General features: G+C 42.0%; 1 protein-coding gene across 1 annotated transcript; it reads right to left on the reverse strand.

Annotated features, from left to right (window-relative positions):
* Positions 1 to 979: 979 nt before the first annotated feature.
* On the reverse strand, positions 980 to 20,419 carry LOC120763286 (scaffold attachment factor B1-like). The gene is made up of 21 exons (XM_040086460.1): positions 20,080 to 20,419; positions 18,381 to 18,468; positions 17,352 to 17,416; positions 17,062 to 17,268; positions 14,957 to 15,019; positions 14,366 to 14,393; positions 12,965 to 13,466; positions 12,485 to 12,534; positions 9,472 to 9,572; positions 7,651 to 7,800; positions 7,479 to 7,555; positions 6,467 to 6,606; positions 6,065 to 6,156; positions 5,608 to 5,714; positions 4,228 to 4,521; positions 3,855 to 3,992; positions 3,328 to 3,370; positions 2,326 to 2,447; positions 1,748 to 1,860; positions 1,590 to 1,641; positions 980 to 1,344 (listed from the first exon to the last, which is right to left on the reverse strand). Exons 1-21 carry the CDS (start codon positions 20,266 to 20,268, stop codon positions 1,215 to 1,217), a joined length of 2,751 nt encoding a protein of 916 aa, XP_039942394.1. The 5' UTR covers positions 20,269 to 20,419; the 3' UTR covers positions 980 to 1,214.
* Between the last annotated feature and the right edge of the window lie 83 nt (positions 20,420 to 20,502).

Here is a 20,502-nt window from a genome sequence, read left to right on the forward strand (position 1 = left end):
ATCAGGCCAAACCTCCCACTAATAAAATTCTGACATTCATCTGGAGAGTCCTCTCTCTGGCTTTTGCTACAAACCAAATGTAACCACTTTGGACAAAGCACATCACCTGCAAACAGAATACTGCACCTCTGGTATGCTCAGAACTTGAGTTCTCCGTGCTTTTCAGGATCTTCTTTACTTCTCTGCCCTTAAATGATTGCTCTCCAAAGCTTCATTTTAACCTCCTTTGTCCACTGATGAATGAAAAAATATCTTCAGGCAACTCATTAAAAAATGCTTTCTCTAAAGATGGAAAAAAACCTACAAATGAAAGTAACAGGAAATTTTTTTCCCCTTGGCACCATAAAAAAGCCATTTTAGGTAAGGCCAAGGTCATGTTGCTCCAGAGATGTCTGCACAAAGACAAATTTTAACTTGCATATGACAAAGCAACAGATCATTTGCACCAATCTTGACCGTGTCAGTTCCTCAACACAAAATTATGCCAAATCACAGCCAGTGGCTGCTTCTAAGGAAATTATGGACTGCTAGGTAAAATTACTGTGCTGTAAGACTGGTGGAGTTTTGGACTACCCCGCTCTATCAGAAGCTAAATAAAGTGATCCTGACAAGCACCTGCAAGAGGGTCACAAAGCACCTCTGTGCTGCTATCACAGAATGTCACTCCTTTTTCAGACATTACATTGCAAATGACACCAGATGAAAATTCTTCACCACTTGCCCTACAAGCTCCTGTGGCAGTTTTGCAGTGGCAGGGCATTCAAACTTTGATAGCTGTGATCCGCTAATGGTTCTCCCACGATGGCACATAGGCCATGGTTACACGGGTTGGTAACTGAGGTAAAACAGGATTTCACAATTTCTGGGAGTGCAAAGGGACACCTGTAAGGCATTTTGACACTTCATCTTTGAAACTAAGTTATGGTTTAACACATAGCTGAAGAAATCTGTTTGACAGGGAATGCTGAAACAAAGCAAGTAACTGTAAACTGGCGTTTATTTATGGAAAATGGAATGCTTCATTAACAAACATTTTTAAATGGCATATGAACAACACCATACAAAACAAATGAGTTCACATTGGATTGAGTGACGTAATATGGCAGCAGCTTAAAAAAAAATTACACTTACAGTAGCCCATAAGTTACAATTAATGGTAACCCTGGGTAACAGATTTGTTTCACCTGCCACCTTGCATTATAAACCAAACACAATCAGTAGCGACGGTTGAAACGAGGATCGTTCGGTCTGTTTGCCCTTTCCTGGCCAGCAAATCCTTCTCCTTGCATTCCTCCTCCGTGCATGATCTGACTCTGATTGCCACCCTGCATGAAACTGCCACGCCTGGAAAGGGATTCAGACACTTTAATATCCTCTCATGCTGGTATAGTCAGATTGCTAGAATGGGTGTTCTTTTTGTTTTCACTCTTCCATAAAATGCACTACATAAAAACCATGGGGATATTTTATTATTCCTTGACATTTAAGTAACAAATTAGATAACCGATACTCCCATGTTTCTTTGACCAATTTAAAAAGAAGAAATGTCCCTTAAGAGGAAAACACTCTGCTCCTTTTAAAGTTCTTACCCTGACATGCCTCCACGATGCATCACATGGCCAGGTCTGCCTCTACCGCCACCTAAAAAAGTTCAAATGCTTCCTTTATATCCACAGCAAGAGTTTTACCTCAAGAATAATGTCTGCATTTTACACAGCACAGCTAAGGAGCTGTGAGAGAACCATACCCTGCCATCTCTCATGATCCCGTCCTATCATCCCTCCATCCACGCTGCTCTGCCAGGAACGATCTTGGTGCCCTTCAAACTTCCGACTGTGATCTCCCCAGTCACGTCCATCCCTGCAAAGAAATGAAATTCCCATCTTCTCACACGAGCCAGAGCACGTGAAATAGTTTTTGTATTTGAATCTAAGTCACAAACTTACTCAAGTGCTTTACCAAGGCTCATGTGATCCTTGTATTATTTCTAGCTGTTAAGTAAAATCTCAGTAGAATCTTTCTGCTCAAACCAACTAAGATGACAAATAAATAAGACACTGGGGGAGAACCCCTATCCTGAAAATACCAAGCTTTGATAGGAAATGTTAAGTTATAATTAATGGAAAGCATTATGACTTTAAGATGTGAAATTATTTTAAAAAAATCAGGTAAGTGCATGTTTTGATGCACAAGGCATCATCGAATCATCTGCAGTCCATCCAACACGCCTTTGGTGCTCGCCGGGAAAAAAAGAACATCTTCCAAAACCTCTGACATATGGAAATACTCCTGAGGTGCACAAGAAGAGGTGTTTCCAGTACCAACCGTGACTGTGGGGGGATCCCTCTGCTCTCGCTCATCCTCCTGTCGGAGCCGTAGCTTCCCCAGCTCTCCCGCGAGTCCCGCGAGTGCCGGTCGGGGCCTCCGTGGCGCTCGTCTGGGTAATGCTGCAAGGCACAGAGCTCCCTCACAGGGCTGCACAGCGCACACCTGCTCACTGCCTCAAGCTGCTCGGCTGCAATTACTCCATCTCACAATCATCTGGGAGGGAAGGGACCTCCTGACATCTACTCGGGGTCAGCTGGGTCCAGGCTTTGCCAGCAGAGTCTCCCAGAGGGTTGTGAGGATTTTTCTCCAGCTCTCCATGCAGCCTGTTCCAGTGCTCCCAGTTACAGGGGATTTGGATTCTCTTCAGATGGAATTGTGTTTCAGTTTGTGCTCGGGGACTATTGTCTCGTCAATGGGGACCTGGCTACACTTCATCCACATCCTCCCTCCCACGAGATCTTAATGCACAGCGGTAACAGCAGCCCAGGACTTTGCATTTCCTGCTCTTGACCTCCAGGATACTCCACTTAGCCAAACTCTCCAGCTCATCCAGGTCCCTCCAACCTCACAGTGAAGGCCACTAAGGATTCTATGACTCCATAAAATTCATCTGTCACTGCCTGAATGAGCCCTGAAGGTCTTTCCCCCAGTCCTCAAACACAAACATCTCTACAGTTCAGCTGTTATTGCCATGCAACCTCACAGAGTGAATTTGTACTTTGTACCTTTGTCTCTTATGCCATCTTTTGAAATATTGTATTTTGACACAACTCACTTGCTTTGTCTTCTATCAGAATAACTATATTTAACTTTTATAATAAACAAATCTTTGAATTGAATTTCATCTTATTGAAGTAAACAGGACAATCTGCTTATTCCAACATACTTTGGTAGATATAATGTAATTCTCAACTACTGAAATATAATCTGACACACATACTATAGAAAACCAGGTTGTAAGATGTAAAGATATTTCTGAAGCTCCATAAAGAAACTCACTTGTCCATCCCGATCTCCCATTATTGTCCTGGATCCATCTCTCCTGGAAACAGACAATTAGAATCAGACTGTGATAGTAGAACACACAGCAGTCTGTAAAAATCCATTTATTTAACAACACAGATGAAAAATCCTGCTCCCACATCGTGCCATATTATCCACAAAAGGGATAAACAGCTGGAACATATGGAAAATGTGACACAATTTGGATTCCTGGGAAATACAGTTAGTCCTAACATAAAAACCAAAATATTCTTGTTAAAATTCTAGGTGCCTACAATATTATGTAGAAGTTTTTCAGAATTTTCAGGAATATGTGAAACAGCATCTCAAAACACTCTGACCAAGCTTTTAACTCATGGCACACTACAAATCCCTTCATGGTTTTGGAAGAGAAAGTCCACAACCACTACGCAGCACTTGAAAAATAAAATACAGACTAAGCACAGAGTAAGGCAGCAAAATGTGACATTAAGTACATATTTCTGTGTTTTGTTTCCAGGCAGCAGTGGAGGAAAGACACCCACCTGTCTATTGAATGCTCCTGGTAACGCCCACGATCCCTGTGGTCGAAGTCATGGAAGCGATCCTGGCGACTGAAGTCTGAGTGGTACCTGTCGTTCATGGCCATTCGTTTTGCCTCTGGCCAGTACGGATCATCCCTCCTGAGAGAAACAACAGACCCAGTTCAGCCCAGATAATGCTTTCTGATATCGCTCCTCCTTCCAAACCAAAAGAAGAACAATTCAGTTCAAAAGGGTGTTGAAAAACCTGGGCTATTAAACAATTCCACCAACCAACCGCTGAGAGCGTGTGTATGGCTTTTTCCAGCCCAGGCAGACGAGACAGAACCTGGCAGTGACATCTCCCACTGGCATCAGCAGGATTTGGTGGCTTTACCTCCCATCTATGTCATAGGGTCTCCTCATGGCAGAGCGCCGCTCCTGCTCGTAGCGCAGCTGCTCGTGCTGGCGCCGCAGCTCCTCCCTCTCGCGCTGGATCCGGTCCTGCTCCCTCCTCCTCTCGTGCTCGATGTGCATCCGTTCCCTTTCCAGCCTCTCCCTCTCCATCCGTTCCCGTTCCAGGCGCTGCCTTTCGATTTCCAGTCTCTCCCGAGCAATCTCGAGCCGCTCCCTCTCCTCACGCTCGCGGATGGTCTGGAGGTGCTGCTGCCGCTCCCGGCGCTCGCGGGTGCTGTTTCAACAGAGACAGAAGTCACACGTGAAATGCTTCCACAGAGAAAGGAAGTTAAAAGGAATGTTAAAAATTAAAAGCACAGTGGCTGCGAACTTGCATCATCCCCTTGAAATCACACGTGTGTAAGCGTACACACAAATTTATTTAGAGACTGATCAAATGTCTCCCACAAAACCCATTCCTGGGGGCAAGTACTTCTATATGGTCAGGAGAAACTAAATTCAAATGCCCGTAAATATTTCTATATGGTGAGGAGAAGTGGAATCCAAATGCCCACAAATACTTCTATATGGTCAGGAGAAACTAAATTCAAATGCCCATAAATATTTCTATATGGTGAGGAGAAGCGGAATCCAAATGCCCACAAATACTTCTATATGGTCAGGAGAAACTAAATTCAAATGCCCACAAATATTTCTATATGGTGAGGAGAAGCGGAATCCAAATGCTCACAAATACTTCTATATGGTCAGGAGAAACTAAATTCAAATGCCCACAAATATTTCTATATGGTGAGGAGAAGTGGAATCCAAATGCCCACAAATACTTCTATATGGTCAGGAGAATGTGAATCCAAATGCCCACAGTTCATTTCTTATGTTGAAATAAAGTATCTGTGAAGAATATTTTATTTCTGTGAAGAAAGGCAGGATGGTATGGTGGCTAATGACTCCACTAAAGCTCAGGGATTTAACTGTGAGGGAGAAACTTTTTCCTCTTCAATAAAAATAAAAAAAGCATTTTCCTCCTGTTCAATCCGACTACTTTCAGGTGAGAAATAGAAGTTTTGTAACGTGTGGAGAACATGAAATTCAGGTCACAGCTCTAGCAAGGAATCTGAAGGACAGCAATTATCACTTTTAAACATTACGAAACCTATTAAACGTATGAAAACAAAGAAAAAGCCTCACCAAAAATAATTAAACATCTAAATCAGGGTCAATAGGTACCCATAAAAATATAACAAAGTTATAAGTGGGGGAAAAAAAATTGAAAGCTTTTTCCTCTCTCTTATTTCATTAAAAATGAAAATTCTATCTATTTTAGGGGAAAAACCCCAACCAACGTCAGTGCTGCTCTTACCGGCGCTGCTCTGCCTCCCTCATTTTTCGCTGTGCTTTGATTTTGTCAAAGGGGACAATCCCTTGTCTCTCTCTGCTCTCTGATTTGCGGTCCTGGCTCTTAACACTCTGTATTTAAAAGAGAAACTTTAATTAATTAAAGGACAACCATCACAAACAATACCCTGAGCTCTGTTTCCATTTGTACAGTCCATGTCTCAAAGTCCCTGTTTTTTGCCAAAAGCTGCTCTTTTTTACCATTACAGACACCATATATTAAAACATTAATACCTTGCCCCATTTGTTTGGCAGGATTTGAGTGCTGTATCAACCAAATTAGAGGTATTTTACTAATTAAAACCACATTAGGGAAACTCTAATTGGACAAACTGGCGAGACAAGCGTGGGTTCTAAACAGCCTAGGAGGATTCAGGATCTGTTTCTAAGGAAAATGTTTCCCATGCAGAAGCTTCACTTACTCTGTCCTTTGATGTAGTGGATGTTTTCACACTAATAACAGGTTCTCCTTTGGATTTATCCATGACTACTGTTCTCTCTGTTCCTTTACTTCCTAAATAAATCAGAAGTGGAAAGAAACAATCAACTACGTGATCTACACCACTCATTGCTGCGCCACAAGTTCTCTAAAATGTGAAAATGGGCATCTAACCCTCTCTTCAAAATCAAACACTTCACTCCACCTAATCCAGGTACTTCTTTTAAGGATTGCACAATATCAAACATCTCCCCTTCTCCTTATTCATTCTGGATTCCCAAGTAAGGATCTGAAACAATCCTAGAACTTATTTTTGGAAAGAACTACCTACAATTAAATATTCCTACATCAACATATCTGTATAAAACACCAACAGCCAATTTACCTGATTTAATAGTTTTAGGCTGATCTGATGAACCAGACTTCTGGTCATCTTTATCTTTTTTTTCCTTTTCATCTTTATCCTCTGTCTTTTTAGGATCATCTTTTTGGTCAGATTTCTCATCTCTTTTAGGACCACCAGGTCTGTGGACAGATATTGATAGAGATTAGACTAATACAGACTAAGAGAAAAGAAAATTCAAGGGAAATGCCAGCAACAAAGTAGAACTCTAATGTAATAACAACCAGAATTAGATTCCCAAACATTTCCTTCCTGCACCATCAAACAAGATATTCAGACCATCCTGTGCCGTAGTTAAACAACTCAGCCAAGGATTCAGGGTCTCAACAGGAAGCATGAAGATAAATTCACACCACCAAGTGCTTAATGCCCACAAAGTTTCTTACACAACATGACAATTTCACCCAGTTTTTGTCAGGCAACTGGGTGAAACAACTGCAAAAATTTCTCAGCAAGTAGCATTTAACAGAGGTTATGCCTCAAAGATAATTCAAGGAGTGTTAATTCACTCTTAGTGCCTCTTCCAGCTGCTTTCAGCAATGCTAGAGAGGAAGAGCAGAGTGCTCAAGAGGAACTTGATCTGAGAACAGATCTGGGACACTCTGTTTGAACTGTTTGGGACCTGGAGGAAACCCTGTTCCAATGAGACACAAGGTAATGAAACAGCGACACACACATCAAAATTCTCACATGGTCTTTCCCACATGAAAGCCCCACAATCATTACTAAACCTCAAATACAGCTAAATTAAAAGGTGTGCTTGAAAATGCAACTTTCCAATGCCTACTTTAAAGCATGTGATAGAAACATTTTAAATTAGGCACTGAACATCAACTGAAGTCTATCCTGTAGAAAAATATGAAAAAAATGCCATGTACTCCTCTTTTTGAACGGTGGCCACAAAAATTCTTACTGTAGCTTTAGTTTCTCCTGACATCAACACAGACTGAAGAACAGCAAAACACCTTTGGTAGGAGAATTTTTAACACAGTACCTCTCACTGACTGTTTCTCTCTTTGCTTCACTCTCTTTTTTTTCACTTGTCTTCTTCCCAGCGGGTTCATTTTTTGCCTGAAATTTATTTTGCACATCATCAGCTGAGAATGTGGCCTCGATCATTTGCACAATCTGCTGGGAATTCGGTATCTCTGAGGCCCAGTACTCACTTTTTCCACAGAAATGATCTTGCCATGCAGCTCTGTCTTGTGCAGGTGGGTGATGCACTTGGTGGCCTCCTCGGCTGTGGACATGGTGACAAAGCCGTAGCAGCGAGCGCCGGGACTGCGAGCGTTGGTCACCACCTTGGCCCCCACCACCTTCCCAAAAAAAACCAGGAATTACTCTCTCTGTGACCAATCTCCAAGGTTAAACAGCAAGAACCACAAAGCTTCACTTCTGCTCTTTTTAATTCCTGGCCATTACCACGCAGGAAAGTTCTGTTTTTTGAAAGATTAACGAATACAAAACGAGCACTGCTTGGAGCCAACCGTGTTTCTGTTACCAGTGGAATGCTACAAAAGCTGAACACCAAGAGGTGGGAGCTAAAGATTGAATTCTTTTCCAGAGAAAGACCTCAGGGTGACAGTAAAAATTTTTTTTAAAGGCATCTAACTTTACATCAACAGCATCACTTTGCTTTAGCATAAAATACTAAAACCAATACAAACTTTAAAGTAAATTTCCACATGAATGCTCAACTGTTAAGTGCCACCTTCCCTCCAAAAAATGTTTATGTTACTGCTGAGGCAGATCAACAATGTTATCTCTATCGTTTAAGAAAGAAGAAGTTTCCCCAAAATCTAGAGCTTGAACAAGTCACACAAATGGTGTTTACATATGCTCAGATATTCAATACAGCTCACTTTGCAGTACAGAAATCAATCATATTTCGGAGTGATATTTTAAAGTACAGCTGAATAAAGAACCTACTTCTGAGCATTTGGTTTATTGCACAAGTACATCTACTTCCAGGAAGCTCTGCCTCTACTAATACCCTGAAAAAAATAACAATATTTTATTTAAATTACTAAATGGTTTCATGGCACTCATCTAGGGCCAAATACTAGGTTGGCTGTTGTTTATTTTTTAATTACATTTAAAGTTTTGTGGCACATCTCTGTGATCAACATTTTAGGTTACTAGATGGAATTCTAAGCAAATCAATGGAAGTATTGCATTACAAGGAGCATTAAAATGTTTTACAAGTCCCATGACTTTTAAACTCCAAGCTGTGCTACAATTAATCAATTTTTTGGAACTTAAACATGACTTTGCAAATAGGTACAGAGAATTTTCATCAGTAAAACATCCAATGGCTGATTGTCAGCACATACAATTTGCTTTTACTGCAATCTGCTGGTAGTAATCTGTAAATAGGCTTCAGAGGTCTGACAAAAATCCCTTCTGATGGCTCTGGTGTCAACCTTTCATTGAACTCTTTCAATTTTCCAGTGACGGGGAGATTTGACATTTTATCTGTCCTTAACAGCAGCTGCAGGACCTCCCCACAACCCAAACAAGTGTTTTTCAAGGGAACTGACAACTCTTGATAAATTAAAATTTGAGTTACTAAGGCAGTTCCTAAGATATTCCCCAGTAATTCTGTCTCAACTTTTACTGCATATTTTACTTAGTCCTAAGGAAATCTTTAATAAATTCACAGCTGACTGTGAATTTTTAGCAGGTGACGATACCACACTCTAGCACAGAAGTGTGTGTAACCATTTTACTGATCATTTTAAATAAAGGACCACAAATGGAATTTTATATTTAATTTTATATATTCTCAGCAACAGAATAAAAACCCCCAGTCATTCAGTGTGTACTTGAGTGATTTTTCCTTGATATCTGACTATATTTTTGATAATTGGACTCCTTTCATGGGTACTTTCAGTGATGAGAGTTTATTATTAACACGGTTTCAAATACACTTGTGCAAACAAACCAAACACCAAAACAAAAACAAACCAACAAAAGTAACCTCTTACCTTCCCATATTTGCTAAACAGATTCTTCAGATCTGTAGCTCTGGTGGTGGAAGCCAATCCACTCACCCAAAAGTTTCTACCAGAACCGCTAGCACTGCGACCTAGTTGGGAGAACAGACAAAACCAAAACATACCCCAAATCCTAATTATTTGGTTTGATTACTTGAATCATTATGTGAATTACAACAGAGCAGGATCACAAATCTTTAATTTTTTAAAATCACAGAGCAAGTGAAATGTGTTGTGTGTATTCTCCTCCCATGATTTGCTTTGCTGAATGTAAGGTGCATTACAAGTCCAAAAATTTGGGTGGGAGTTTTGATACAGAAGTATTTTATATCATTCTTCAAGAAAGCAACAGGATTTGGGCACCTCTGAATTAACTGAGGCCCATCAAAACGTGCCAGGATAGATCCCAGTAATTTACAGAAGACAGAAGCCCTGCAGGAGTTGTGGGAACTGTCTGCACCCCATGTGTGCTCATGCCTTGCCCTTTTATCTTAAATCCAAGGAAACGCTGATGGGATGCAGAATTCCTCTCAAGGAAAGCCATTCACCACCAAGAAAGCAAATTTCCGTTTCTGCCCACACAGATCCACAGTTGGGATGTGGAGTCTGAGCTCAGCTGCAGGAGTTAGGAAAGACCTGGCTTGTTTTAACCATGTAAGAATTACAGAACACCTGGCCAATTCTGCATCTCAGCTACAAAGGTGATTTAATAACTGCTAATAAACTTGCCAAGTCTGAACACCCAAATCAAGTGATTGAAGAGTGAACTGAAGCCCAAGGTCCAGTGTCTGCAGGAAGCACACAAGGATGCTGTTCCCAGCCTCCTCTGAAATGTCTGTACTGCCCTTCTGTCAGTCTGGGCCATTCCAAGGACTCAGTGAATGGGTTTCACTCCAGCTCCTCACATCCATACTTCTGGGATTTTTGGTGATACGTGGAATTTTACAGAACATCTTTCATCAAGGGAAGTAATTTTGCCCAGAACCTTTCAAAAATGCTGTTTTATTTCGGTGCCTTTCCATCTTCTACTACCTGATAATGTCAGTCACTGGCACAAGTCACTGAGAACAGTTATTAATTATTTACACAGGTTTCCTAGGAAAGGATGCAGTGTTTTGTATCAATCTCTTACAAAAACACCCAAACCTAAGGGGGTTTTTTTGTATAAAGCTGAGTACACACCTGCCATCATTTATCTCAGATGGGAAAGGACAAAGGTATGTCATGCACACAAATACATGGGAGATGCATTGTCTTGGCATTTTAAAAAGTTGGGCCAAAGGCTTTGATGCTTTTACTCCACACATTTCTACAATTTAAACATTACTACTTGCAGTTACTCTGGCAGCAGAATCCTGGAGAAAGAAGAAAGTACTCATTTTTCTCTTTTCTGCTATTTTACAAATGAGTTTTTCAAGATTTTTAAAACCGCGTTAATGTCCTTTTTGATTAAAGATTGATCAGTCTTAATCTCTCCAGGTTTTGCGCTCCCATAAGACTTTAAAAAGTGCTCCTGCAATGGTTCTGCACTTTTAAGACAAAGAAATCCTGGGACTTGAAAATATTTAACTTAGAAACAGGAACAATGCAGGTATTGGGAGCCAAGCATCAACACTGGAGAGAACTTTCAGATGTGCATCCATCAACAGCCAAATCCACCAGGGTAAGCTCATAAATTTATTTTTCTGCACTCTTGTTGACACAACTTTCATAATTATCGCATGGAATATGGAAAACTCTTTATCCTAAATAAAATCCTTTAATGCAGGTGTGCGAACAGCAATGTGTAAGTCAGAACTGACTTGTGTGTCCTGTTTTAGGTTCCTTCTGGCTCAGTCACTTTGCTCTGCATGCAGAGAATGTTACACAGTCAAGCAGCTCCCTCTCACCACTGCTGTTCACTAAGCCAGAAGATAAATAAAACAGAAGTTATGGAACACAGCACATCCACTGGAGAGAGGGGCGCAAGAGCAAGGTGGTTTCAGACAACCACATTCCTGCAGGTTGCTCTGAAAGCAAACTCAGGGAAGAGTTTTCTCAAAAGAACTCAAGATCAAGTCCTTAGGTGAAGGACAGCATGCACAGAAAACTCCTTGAAATACTCTGAAATAAGAGAACATGAGATTACACACTGGAAGTAAGTTGACCCTAACAAGGGAGGTCCAGCAGCTTGTGCAAACAGGGGGAACCCAGGATCTCAGAAAAAGCAGCTGACAGGGAGGTGAGTCTAGGTTGCAAAACCAAATTAAAACCAATCCAATTCCTCCTGTCCAGCTGGCTGTCAGACCTCAGAACGAGGTTCTTGATTTTTATAGGAATTGCTGGAACTTCCACATTTTAAAGTGCTGAAGCAGCATGTAGGAAATGGTAGCAGTCAGATCTAAATTTTCTGCCCTGGAGAGGCAGAAGAGAACAGAGAAGTGGGGTGAGCTGCAAAGACTCAGCTGCCTGATATATTAAAAGCAAGAAGTATGAAGGCACCCGACACTGATCAAAGTATTTTCTTCTTGCTTATGACACGTATTTACCCCACAGATAGGATCTGTGCAAAGATTTAATAAAATCAATATAATTTCAAGACAAAATTCAGCTGTAATGTTTGTGGCATTTAAATACATGAATACTGGATCTCAAATTACTTCAGCAAAACAGAAGATGGGAAGGAGAATTCCAAGTGTGTAGTAAAGCAAACACAACTGCACAAGGCTCCTGACTCATTAACAGCTGTTAGTGGGCATCTCCAGTGCCAAAAAAGACATAATTGCCATGTATGAACACCGGCCTTCAAAAATCAAGATACAAACGTAACAGTGCAATGCACATGTTCTGAAAAATGAATAAAAGGAAAATATCATTTTGACATTAGTAAGAAAATGCAGAAAGAGGTGTATTTATGCTATTTAACAATTGCAAAGATTGCAGTCAATTTCTACTGAAACAACCCAACCAAAACAAACAGCTATCCAAGCAACTACTGAAGCTTTACATCCGAAAACAAACATACCTTTCTCATCTTTTGAGATTATCTTTGTATCTCTGTCCTCCTCAACAGGGCTAAAGACAAAACACCACATTATTCAAGTCAGAAAGAAAAGTGACTAAATGTAAACTATGAAAAAAAGCTAAAATTAAATACCTACCAGAAAATATGTTGCAAATGAAAACACACCTTTGTATACTGGATTTAAGAAATCTGACAAGAAATAATGAAGTCAGATTCTTAAACAGACTTACATTAAGAAGATGATTACAAATAAGAGTAATTTGGGAAAACAACCTTTGAAGGTTGATGAAGGAAAGAAATCAAACCCACTGCGTTTAAAAAAAATAAAAATATCTGCACATGGAGAAATAAAAGAGACCTTTAGGAATAGGCTACAATTTCATCAGTCTCGGAGGCCAATTGAAGGAAACAGCTTATTCGCATCACTTAAGGACCAATGATAAAAGATAGCATCTGGTCTAGAACGGAGAAAAAACAAACCTCTTTTTCTGATCACCGCCCTCACTGGCTGAGGACTCTTTAGTGGCAGGGGAAGATTCCTCAGAATTAGCTTTGTCTTCTGCTCTCTTGCCATCTTCTTTGCTATCTCTGGCTTCGGCACCTGCGCCTTTCTCCGCTGTCTCCCCACTAGAGGCTTCCAGGCCTTGGGAGCGTTTGCTACTCTGATCGCTTAGGGTCTCTACCACTACACCTTCAGAGTCCGGGGCCTCTTCCTCGGGGCTCTGTTCACTTGTCTCCCCTTTTGCTACCACTAAACGCTTTGCTTCCTTCCTTGCCAAAGCTTGGGCCGATTTGCTGTCCAAAGCTAAAGCATCTTCCTCCAGCTCAGCGGCAGCGAGAGCGTCCTCTTCCTCAGCCAGCCTCTTGCCTGGCCCCGCGTTACTGGCTTCCTGCGCACGCGGCCGCTCCGCTTCCGCGGGTTCTTCGTTAAGTAGCTCAGATTTACAAGTTTCCCCCAAAATGTCGAGTATTTTCTCATTTTCTACGGATTTAACAGGAATAGAATGGCACAAGATTTAATCACCAGGGAAATACAGCAATCACAAACGTGGAACTGGCATGGCTGCCACACTAACACCAAGAGAACTGCTAAGCTACACAGAGATTGGAAAACCCTAGTGTACACAGTGTTACGCCTACCACGCTAACTGCTCTCTCACACACTGCCAAATCAGCCCTACCACCTCAACAGCCAAGAAAAATGCCCCCACAGATTTAACAAAAAACTTCGGGCTCAGCCTTCATATTCTTCAGCAAATCGTTCAGCTCTGTTTCTTCTCTAGTTAGCTTCCAGAGTCCGAGATGCTTAACTGAACGTATCAAGGCACTGAGAGTTCAATTTTTAAATTTCTGTGAAATTCTTTTAGCAGAGAAAGTCCAACATGAGAACTGGGCATCTTCTGATGGTGCATGAGTGTGTTTGCAGTCCAGAAAGGGAAAAGTATCTGTATGAAATTTCCATGAAGAAACTCTCTTCTTTCTTCTGTATCCAGTAACTAATCTTTACATTTTAATGCCCTACAATATCTTTTTACTGCTTTCACTGCTCTCTACTTAGTAACAGAGTTAAGGTGTGTGCAATATCACAAGATCTGTTTACAAGTAGAATATTTAGCTTTTAAAACTGTGATTATACTTCTCTAAATCCATTTATGTAGTTTAACAGGTTTTTAAACCATTTCATTTCACTGGAAGTATTTCAAGCATCACTTCACAGATCTGGGGATATGATTGGGTTTCCAATCTCTATGACCCTGCATGATCTGGATTGTCCATTATAAAAATAATGCAAATTATGTTTGTTTGCTTGGGTTTTTTAATAGTTAATGGTTTAAAAAGTATTAGTTGAAAAGACAGGAATATGTTTTTCTTTAACAGTACCTGGCTCCAGGTGTAGCTTCTCCATTTTCTGTTTAGGAAAAAAAGACCACAGAATAAGAATTTTATAAAATATATTTTCTAACACAGAATAATAATAACTCCCTGCCCATACCAAAAATTAAAAACTAAGCAAATTCTTCTGCTACATTTAGCCTTTTTTTTAACCATCCACTGGAAATTAGTGTTTTATATAAGGAACTTTTCTGGCACATTAAATCCAAATCAAAATATCAGCCACAACTGCATTTTCCCAGATAACTCTGAATTATAAAGAGACTAATAAAGGACCTTTGTGTATCACTACACCAACTAGAGTAAAAAAACAAACCCCAGCTACTACTTCATATAATCATGGGAGAGAGAAGAAATCAGCAGTACAAAATCCTTTCTATCTGCCATAAAGTGAAGGAAATCTTCAAAGCTGACTGAAAAATAGGGAAGAAACCTCAGGGCACCCTCAATTGTGCTGTGTGAGGTCATGAATGTCTTGGACTCTGTTACAATTTTGTATTATGGTCACATTTTCTTTTTTACCATATGACAACTGAGTAAATATAAATAATACAACATACAACTACGTTTTCAGTTTACCTTCATTTCAATTAAATCAGAAGAGGAGGCTTCTAAACTGTTTTCAATTTCATCATAATCTTCCTAAAAGTGTAAGAAAGAAATGAAAGCATTTCTTACCAAAAGTAGCTTAAGGAGAACACACTTGTACTTAATTTTCCCTTTCAAGAAAACCACAAATATTTAAAAGTTTTTGACAGATCTCAATTGCTACTTCAGAGTATGACCCAACGTGTAAACATACCTGATATTTAAGTATCTTTCTCCAATTACTTTTCATTTTAATTTCAACAGGACATTGTCTATTTCAAAGTTACTCTTAGAGTCTTATCTCACATTTCTGTGGTTACTGAACGTGTCTTTTTCACTTTCCCACTTTTTAACTTTAGTGTCTAAATTAAGGAAACAAATTAAAAACAAAGCTGACTTAGGTTTACACTCTTCCAGACTGTAAACATCCCCCAAATATCTTCCTTTAATGAGCTGAGGGTAAGATACGGCCATAACTCATCAGTTACATGAAGTTAATTTACCGAACACCACAGAATTGCCTTTCAGGTGAAGGGGATGCTGTTGCAATGACTCTGTGTTCAGCCCCATGAAAGGGGAGATTGTCTCCAAGCCTTTGTGTTTGTTTGGTCTGTTGGGGTGCAGACACCACAGCCAGGCTCTGCTGAAACCCCTGCAAGAGGGGGGACTCAGCAGTACCTCGCAGCTGAGAAGCCACAGAGCAGCTGCCAACCAAAGGAAAAGAAAGAAGACTTCTTGCTGTTGTACCAGCAGAACGCACAGGTCTGTGCCAAGGGTCACCTCAGATGTCACACTGATGTCACCCACCTCCAAGGCATGACCACCCCCCACCGAACAGGACGTACCACCAGAGTCACTCAAGTTCCACCTAAATGTAAAAATAGTATAAAAATTAAAATTGGGGAGAAGTTAGGGAAGGCTCCACTGCAACAGACTGAATCTGTCTTTTCCCCTTTAGGGATGTCTGGTGGTAAGAATTGTACTATAAGCGTGATGAATGATGAACTCCAGCCAGCTTCTGCTAGGAATTAAATGGCTAATATAGTGTGGGGTTTTTTTGCAGACAGATCCTACCACCAGCGATCCTGGAACCTTAACCTGTTGTAATTTTCTATTATATTAATGATGTCACTCCATAAAGGGTTCAGTGTGAGTCCTTCAAGAGCACCACCAGCGCTGCAGTAACACACTCGACTGAGGAGACCCGGGACAGGGGTCTCTGTGGGGCTCTGACTGTGGGACCCTCCCCAGGGCACTGGAACCACTCTCTGATCCAGGGGAATGCCCAGTGAAGGGTCTCCAGATGCTGACACTTTGTGGCCCAAGGGTCTCGGCTTTCCTGTGGCAGACAGACTAATCAAACACAAAGGGTTTGAGAAAAATCTCTCTTTTTGGGTGATGGAAGGTTAATGATAAGAAGTTGAAGCAGATATGCAGTTGGCAAATTAGAAGAGTATGTTCTGTTTGGTGAGTGAACAGCCTAAAATAAATTAAAATACCAAACCCACAAGGATCCAAGAAGGATAATATCTGGGGAGTGAATGTGACATATGGATAACCCTGTGCTGTCTGCAAGCTGCTCTCAAAACGAAGTCAAAAGCCTGGCAATGCCAGAACAAGGCAACATGGGAAGTTCTTCTTTTATCAACCTCTATGAGAAAACAGAACAACCCAACTTCCTTAAACCAGAGTATTATTTCTGCAGAAAAGATATCCAAATTACCTCAGCTGAAAATTTATTTTTCTCTCTCCCCATATCTATAAATACCTGGATGGCTGGGTGTATGCATATATACACTTTAACACATATAAACAGGAAAAGGAAATACAGAAACTAATACAGGATTTTGAATTCCAGGCTCCTTTCACAGCAAGCAAAGATAATACTGCAAGGTAAGGAAGATGGTGACTCATCTACATTTCAAACCCCAAGAATATTTACCATTTATAAGAGTAGGACATCAGAGTGGTGAATGGCAAAAAGAATCCAGATCCCATTCAGGTCATATATTCTAATGGACTGAAATACCTTGTTCATGTGCCCATATCCCTACTAAATATGTTCTGAAAAATCAAAAATACCTCTACTCACTCACCTCATTTTCTGTAAGCTGATCAGGAAGTTCTTTCATTTCTGCTTCGACATTATCTTTATTATCGGACAGGGAATCGAGAATATTGTCAGAACTATAATCTTCCCCACAGTCTACAGCACTGCTGTTATCTATTTCAGCTTCATCTAATACACTAATATCCATCATGTCAATATCCTGCAAGGTGTCCAGATTTGCTTCAATATCCTCCTACAGAGAGAAAAAGGGTAAATGTGCATTTATTACAGGTTACACGATGCACACTTAGTAACTGCAATCATGATTTCGCTTACCTGTCCATCTCTAGAGTTTTCTTCTAGACCATTGTCTTCCACACCTTCCTCTTCAGGCTTTCTTCCTAAAAACAGTATCACTGCAGTGAGATGTAGCACTACATTCTGTAACATGTTTAAGCTCTGGTGAATTCTCAGTTGAACACTCAGCTTGTAACAACAATAGTTAAGAGGCTGATACAGAAGTCTGGGTCTGTATGGATGCAACTGAGGTCACCTTACTCCACAAAAGCCAGCAGCAAGAACTACAAGCAGCACAGTATTTTTTTTTAGAGCTACAGTATTTTTCTAAAGCTACAGTTTCATTCCACAACACTTCAATACCCAAAAAGATGCAAGAGCCTCTGGGTAATCCATTTAAAAGCAACACTTTAAGATTCTTACGAAAACACCTACCTCCCTTAATTAAATGGATTTAAGAATTAGCGTTCACTTTCAAGATCTCGGGCACACAAATCACATTTATGCACACCTGTCACCCCCAAACTCCTACTGCTATTCAAAGAAAACAGCTCTTTTTCTATTTTTAACCACTCTGTCTTAAAAGAAGCATCTTAATAGTCTGTTTCTCATCAGAAAGTATATTTAAGAACTAGCTATGAGCAACTCAAGTAAGCCACATGTAAAATGGCATGTACAATATTTAATATTTTGAAGCAACATACAGTTAAATATAGTTACAGTTTAAGTATAATTGAAGTGTAATTACAGAGGCTTTCTATGGAGCTTTTGCTGCAGCTGCTTGCTCTGTACTTGACACAACTCTACTCATGATCACAAATACAGAAACACCTGCAATTTACAGTTTCATCTTCAGGTTTCAAGACCTGACACAGCCAGGTGTCACATTATCATTTAAAGTGGCTACTGCTCATAAATGCAACAGAGTTCTACCATTTTCCACAAGGCAAAAAAGTGATTTTTTTTTTTTTTTTTTTAATTACAGTAATTCAGCAGGAAAAAACAAGTTTGCATGCCAAACTCTAGCACCATGCAAACACTGGAACTGCAAGCGTCCAGACACCGTACCTTTGCTAGTTCTTTTTGGCATTCTCTTTGTGGTTAGCTCTGAGGCCACAGGAATTTCGTCAGGATCTCCTCCTTCCTCCTCAATGGCCTGTTGGAGACAGCAGGGATGATATCCACTGTATTGTTTGCTGGTGTGCATTTGTACTGGCTGTGGACAGGGCAGTTAATTCTCTTCACAGCAGCTGACAGGGGGCTGTGGTTTGAGTTTGTGCTGAGAACAGTGCTGAGAACACAGAGCTGTTTTGGGTACTGCTGAGCAGAGCTTATACAGTGTCAAGGCCTTTCCTGCTTTCCATTCTGCCCCACAGTGAGAAGGGGGGCACAAAGAAATGGGAATGGACACAGCTGGACACCTGCCCAAAGGGATATTCCAGACCAGAGGGTGTTGTGCTCAGCAAGAAAACTGGTGGATGCTGCTGGTGCTGCCATTACCTGGGGTCTGGCTCAGCATCAGTTGAGCTGGTTGACAGTAAGGAATTCTTTTCTCTCACATTGCTTGTTTCTCTCGTGTGCTTTATTAATTCCCTTAATCTATGTTGGTCTTTTGTTCTTGCCCTTACATTTCTTAAGACTATAAAACTGTCTTTATCACAACCCCACAAGTTTACTCTCCCTTTTACCCTTCCACTTTCAGCCCTCATCCTGAGTGAGTGGCCATGAGGTGCTTGGCAGCCTGCTACGGTTTAACCACAACTGCATCTTAAGGATTTTTCAGAGAGAAATATTAGTGTCTTTCCCTAGTTCAGGTCATACAGCCTGGCAGCTGAATAACCTGTCAGAAATACTAAATAATTGGGTGCAACACATCCCCACAGCCAAATGAAGCTACAGGTGGGGAGCAAAGCTCCCTGCTCTTCAGGTAAGCACATTAACAGTATAAAACTAGGAGAGACTCTTACAGAAGCTCAGGTGCAAGAGTTTTTTCTCAATGTACAGGCCTGTCAGAAGCCATTAAAGGCTGTCCTGGCCTCAGGGAAGTCTGTGGGAATGCATTCTAGAGAGATCGGACAGATAGAGTCGGGTCAAGTGTGGCGGTGCCAAGCATTAGGGCAGAAACTGATGCACAGAAAGTTCTACCTAAACAGGAGGATAAAATTCTTTACAGTGCAAATGAGCACGCACTGGAACAGACCGCCCAGGGAGGGTGTGGAGTCTGTCTCACTGGACATATTCAAGAACTGTCTGGACAAAATCCTGAACCACGGTCTCTAAGACAAAACGCTACTGGAGCAGGTGACCCACTGTGATGCCTTGCAGCTCTACCCATTCTGTGAAGGGTATAGAAGTACGAAAAGAAACAAAGAGAAAGGGCACGTGTACGCATGTCGGGGGAAAGGGATAGTAAACCGGAGAAAGGACGCGCGGACGTCGGGGTCAGGCAGTGACGGGAGGCCGGGGCCGTCTCACATTCCATCCAGCGCAACCTGAGCCGCGCTCCAGAGCGGCGATGACCGCGCAAACCGCAGAGCGGTGCCGTGAAACAGAGCGAAGGCAACGGCGGGAGGGAAGGGAACGCTCCGGTGCCCAACAACAGCCCGCGGGTGCCGGCAGCCGCAGCGGAGCCCCGCTCCCCTCAGGGCCGCCCCGCTCCAGGCCCCGGCCCGGCCCCGAGCGCGCACGCGCCGAGAGCGCCACAGACAAAGGACCCGGATGGCCGCACGCCGCTCCCCCCGCCTCCCCCCGCCGCGCTTCGCCGCACCTTCCTCAGCCGCTCCATCAGGACGCTCTTGTTGCCGCCGCTGTCCAGGTTACGCCGCTTGAGCTCAGCCCGCAGGTCGATGACTCGCAGCTCGCTCAGCCTCCGGGTTTCAGGTTCCGAACCAAAAGCCGCGGCCACACCAAGGGATGTGAAATCCCCCAGTCCGGCCGCTGATTGACTCTCCGCCATCAAGGCCCCTTCGATATTTCGCCTCGAGCCCGAACGCGCAGGAGGACGCGGCACAACCCAGCAGCGAACCTGGCGATCGCGGCACAAAATGGTGGGGAGCGAGATGCGCCGAGGGGAGGGGGAACAAAGCGCGCTGTGCGCAGGCGCGGGCGGGACGGAGCGGGTGGGGCCTGGCGGGAGAATCGCCCCGCGCAGGCGCAAACGGCGCCGCCCGCGTCCAAGGACGGCTCGCGC

This window comes from Hirundo rustica, chromosome 26, assembly GCF_015227805.2.
Source record: "Hirundo rustica isolate bHirRus1 chromosome 26, bHirRus1.pri.v3, whole genome shotgun sequence".
NCBI lineage: Eukaryota > Metazoa > Chordata > Aves > Passeriformes > Hirundinidae > Hirundo > Hirundo rustica.

Excerpts from the sequence above, each read along its gene's own strand:
- LOC120763286 (XM_040086460.1), bottom strand. The coding sequence starts at position 20,268 with ATGGCGGAGAGTCAATCAGCGGCCGGACTGGGGGATTTCACATCCCTT. Across the intron at positions 18,469-20,079 it reads TGATGGAGCGGCTGAGGAAG|GCCATTGAGGAGGAAGGAGG; the intron begins GTGCGGCGAAGC and ends TGTCTCCAACAG. Across the intron at positions 1,345-1,589 it reads CATCGTGGAGGCATGTCAGG|GCGTGGCAGTTTCATGCAGG; the intron begins GTAAGAACTTTA and ends ATCCCTTTCCAG.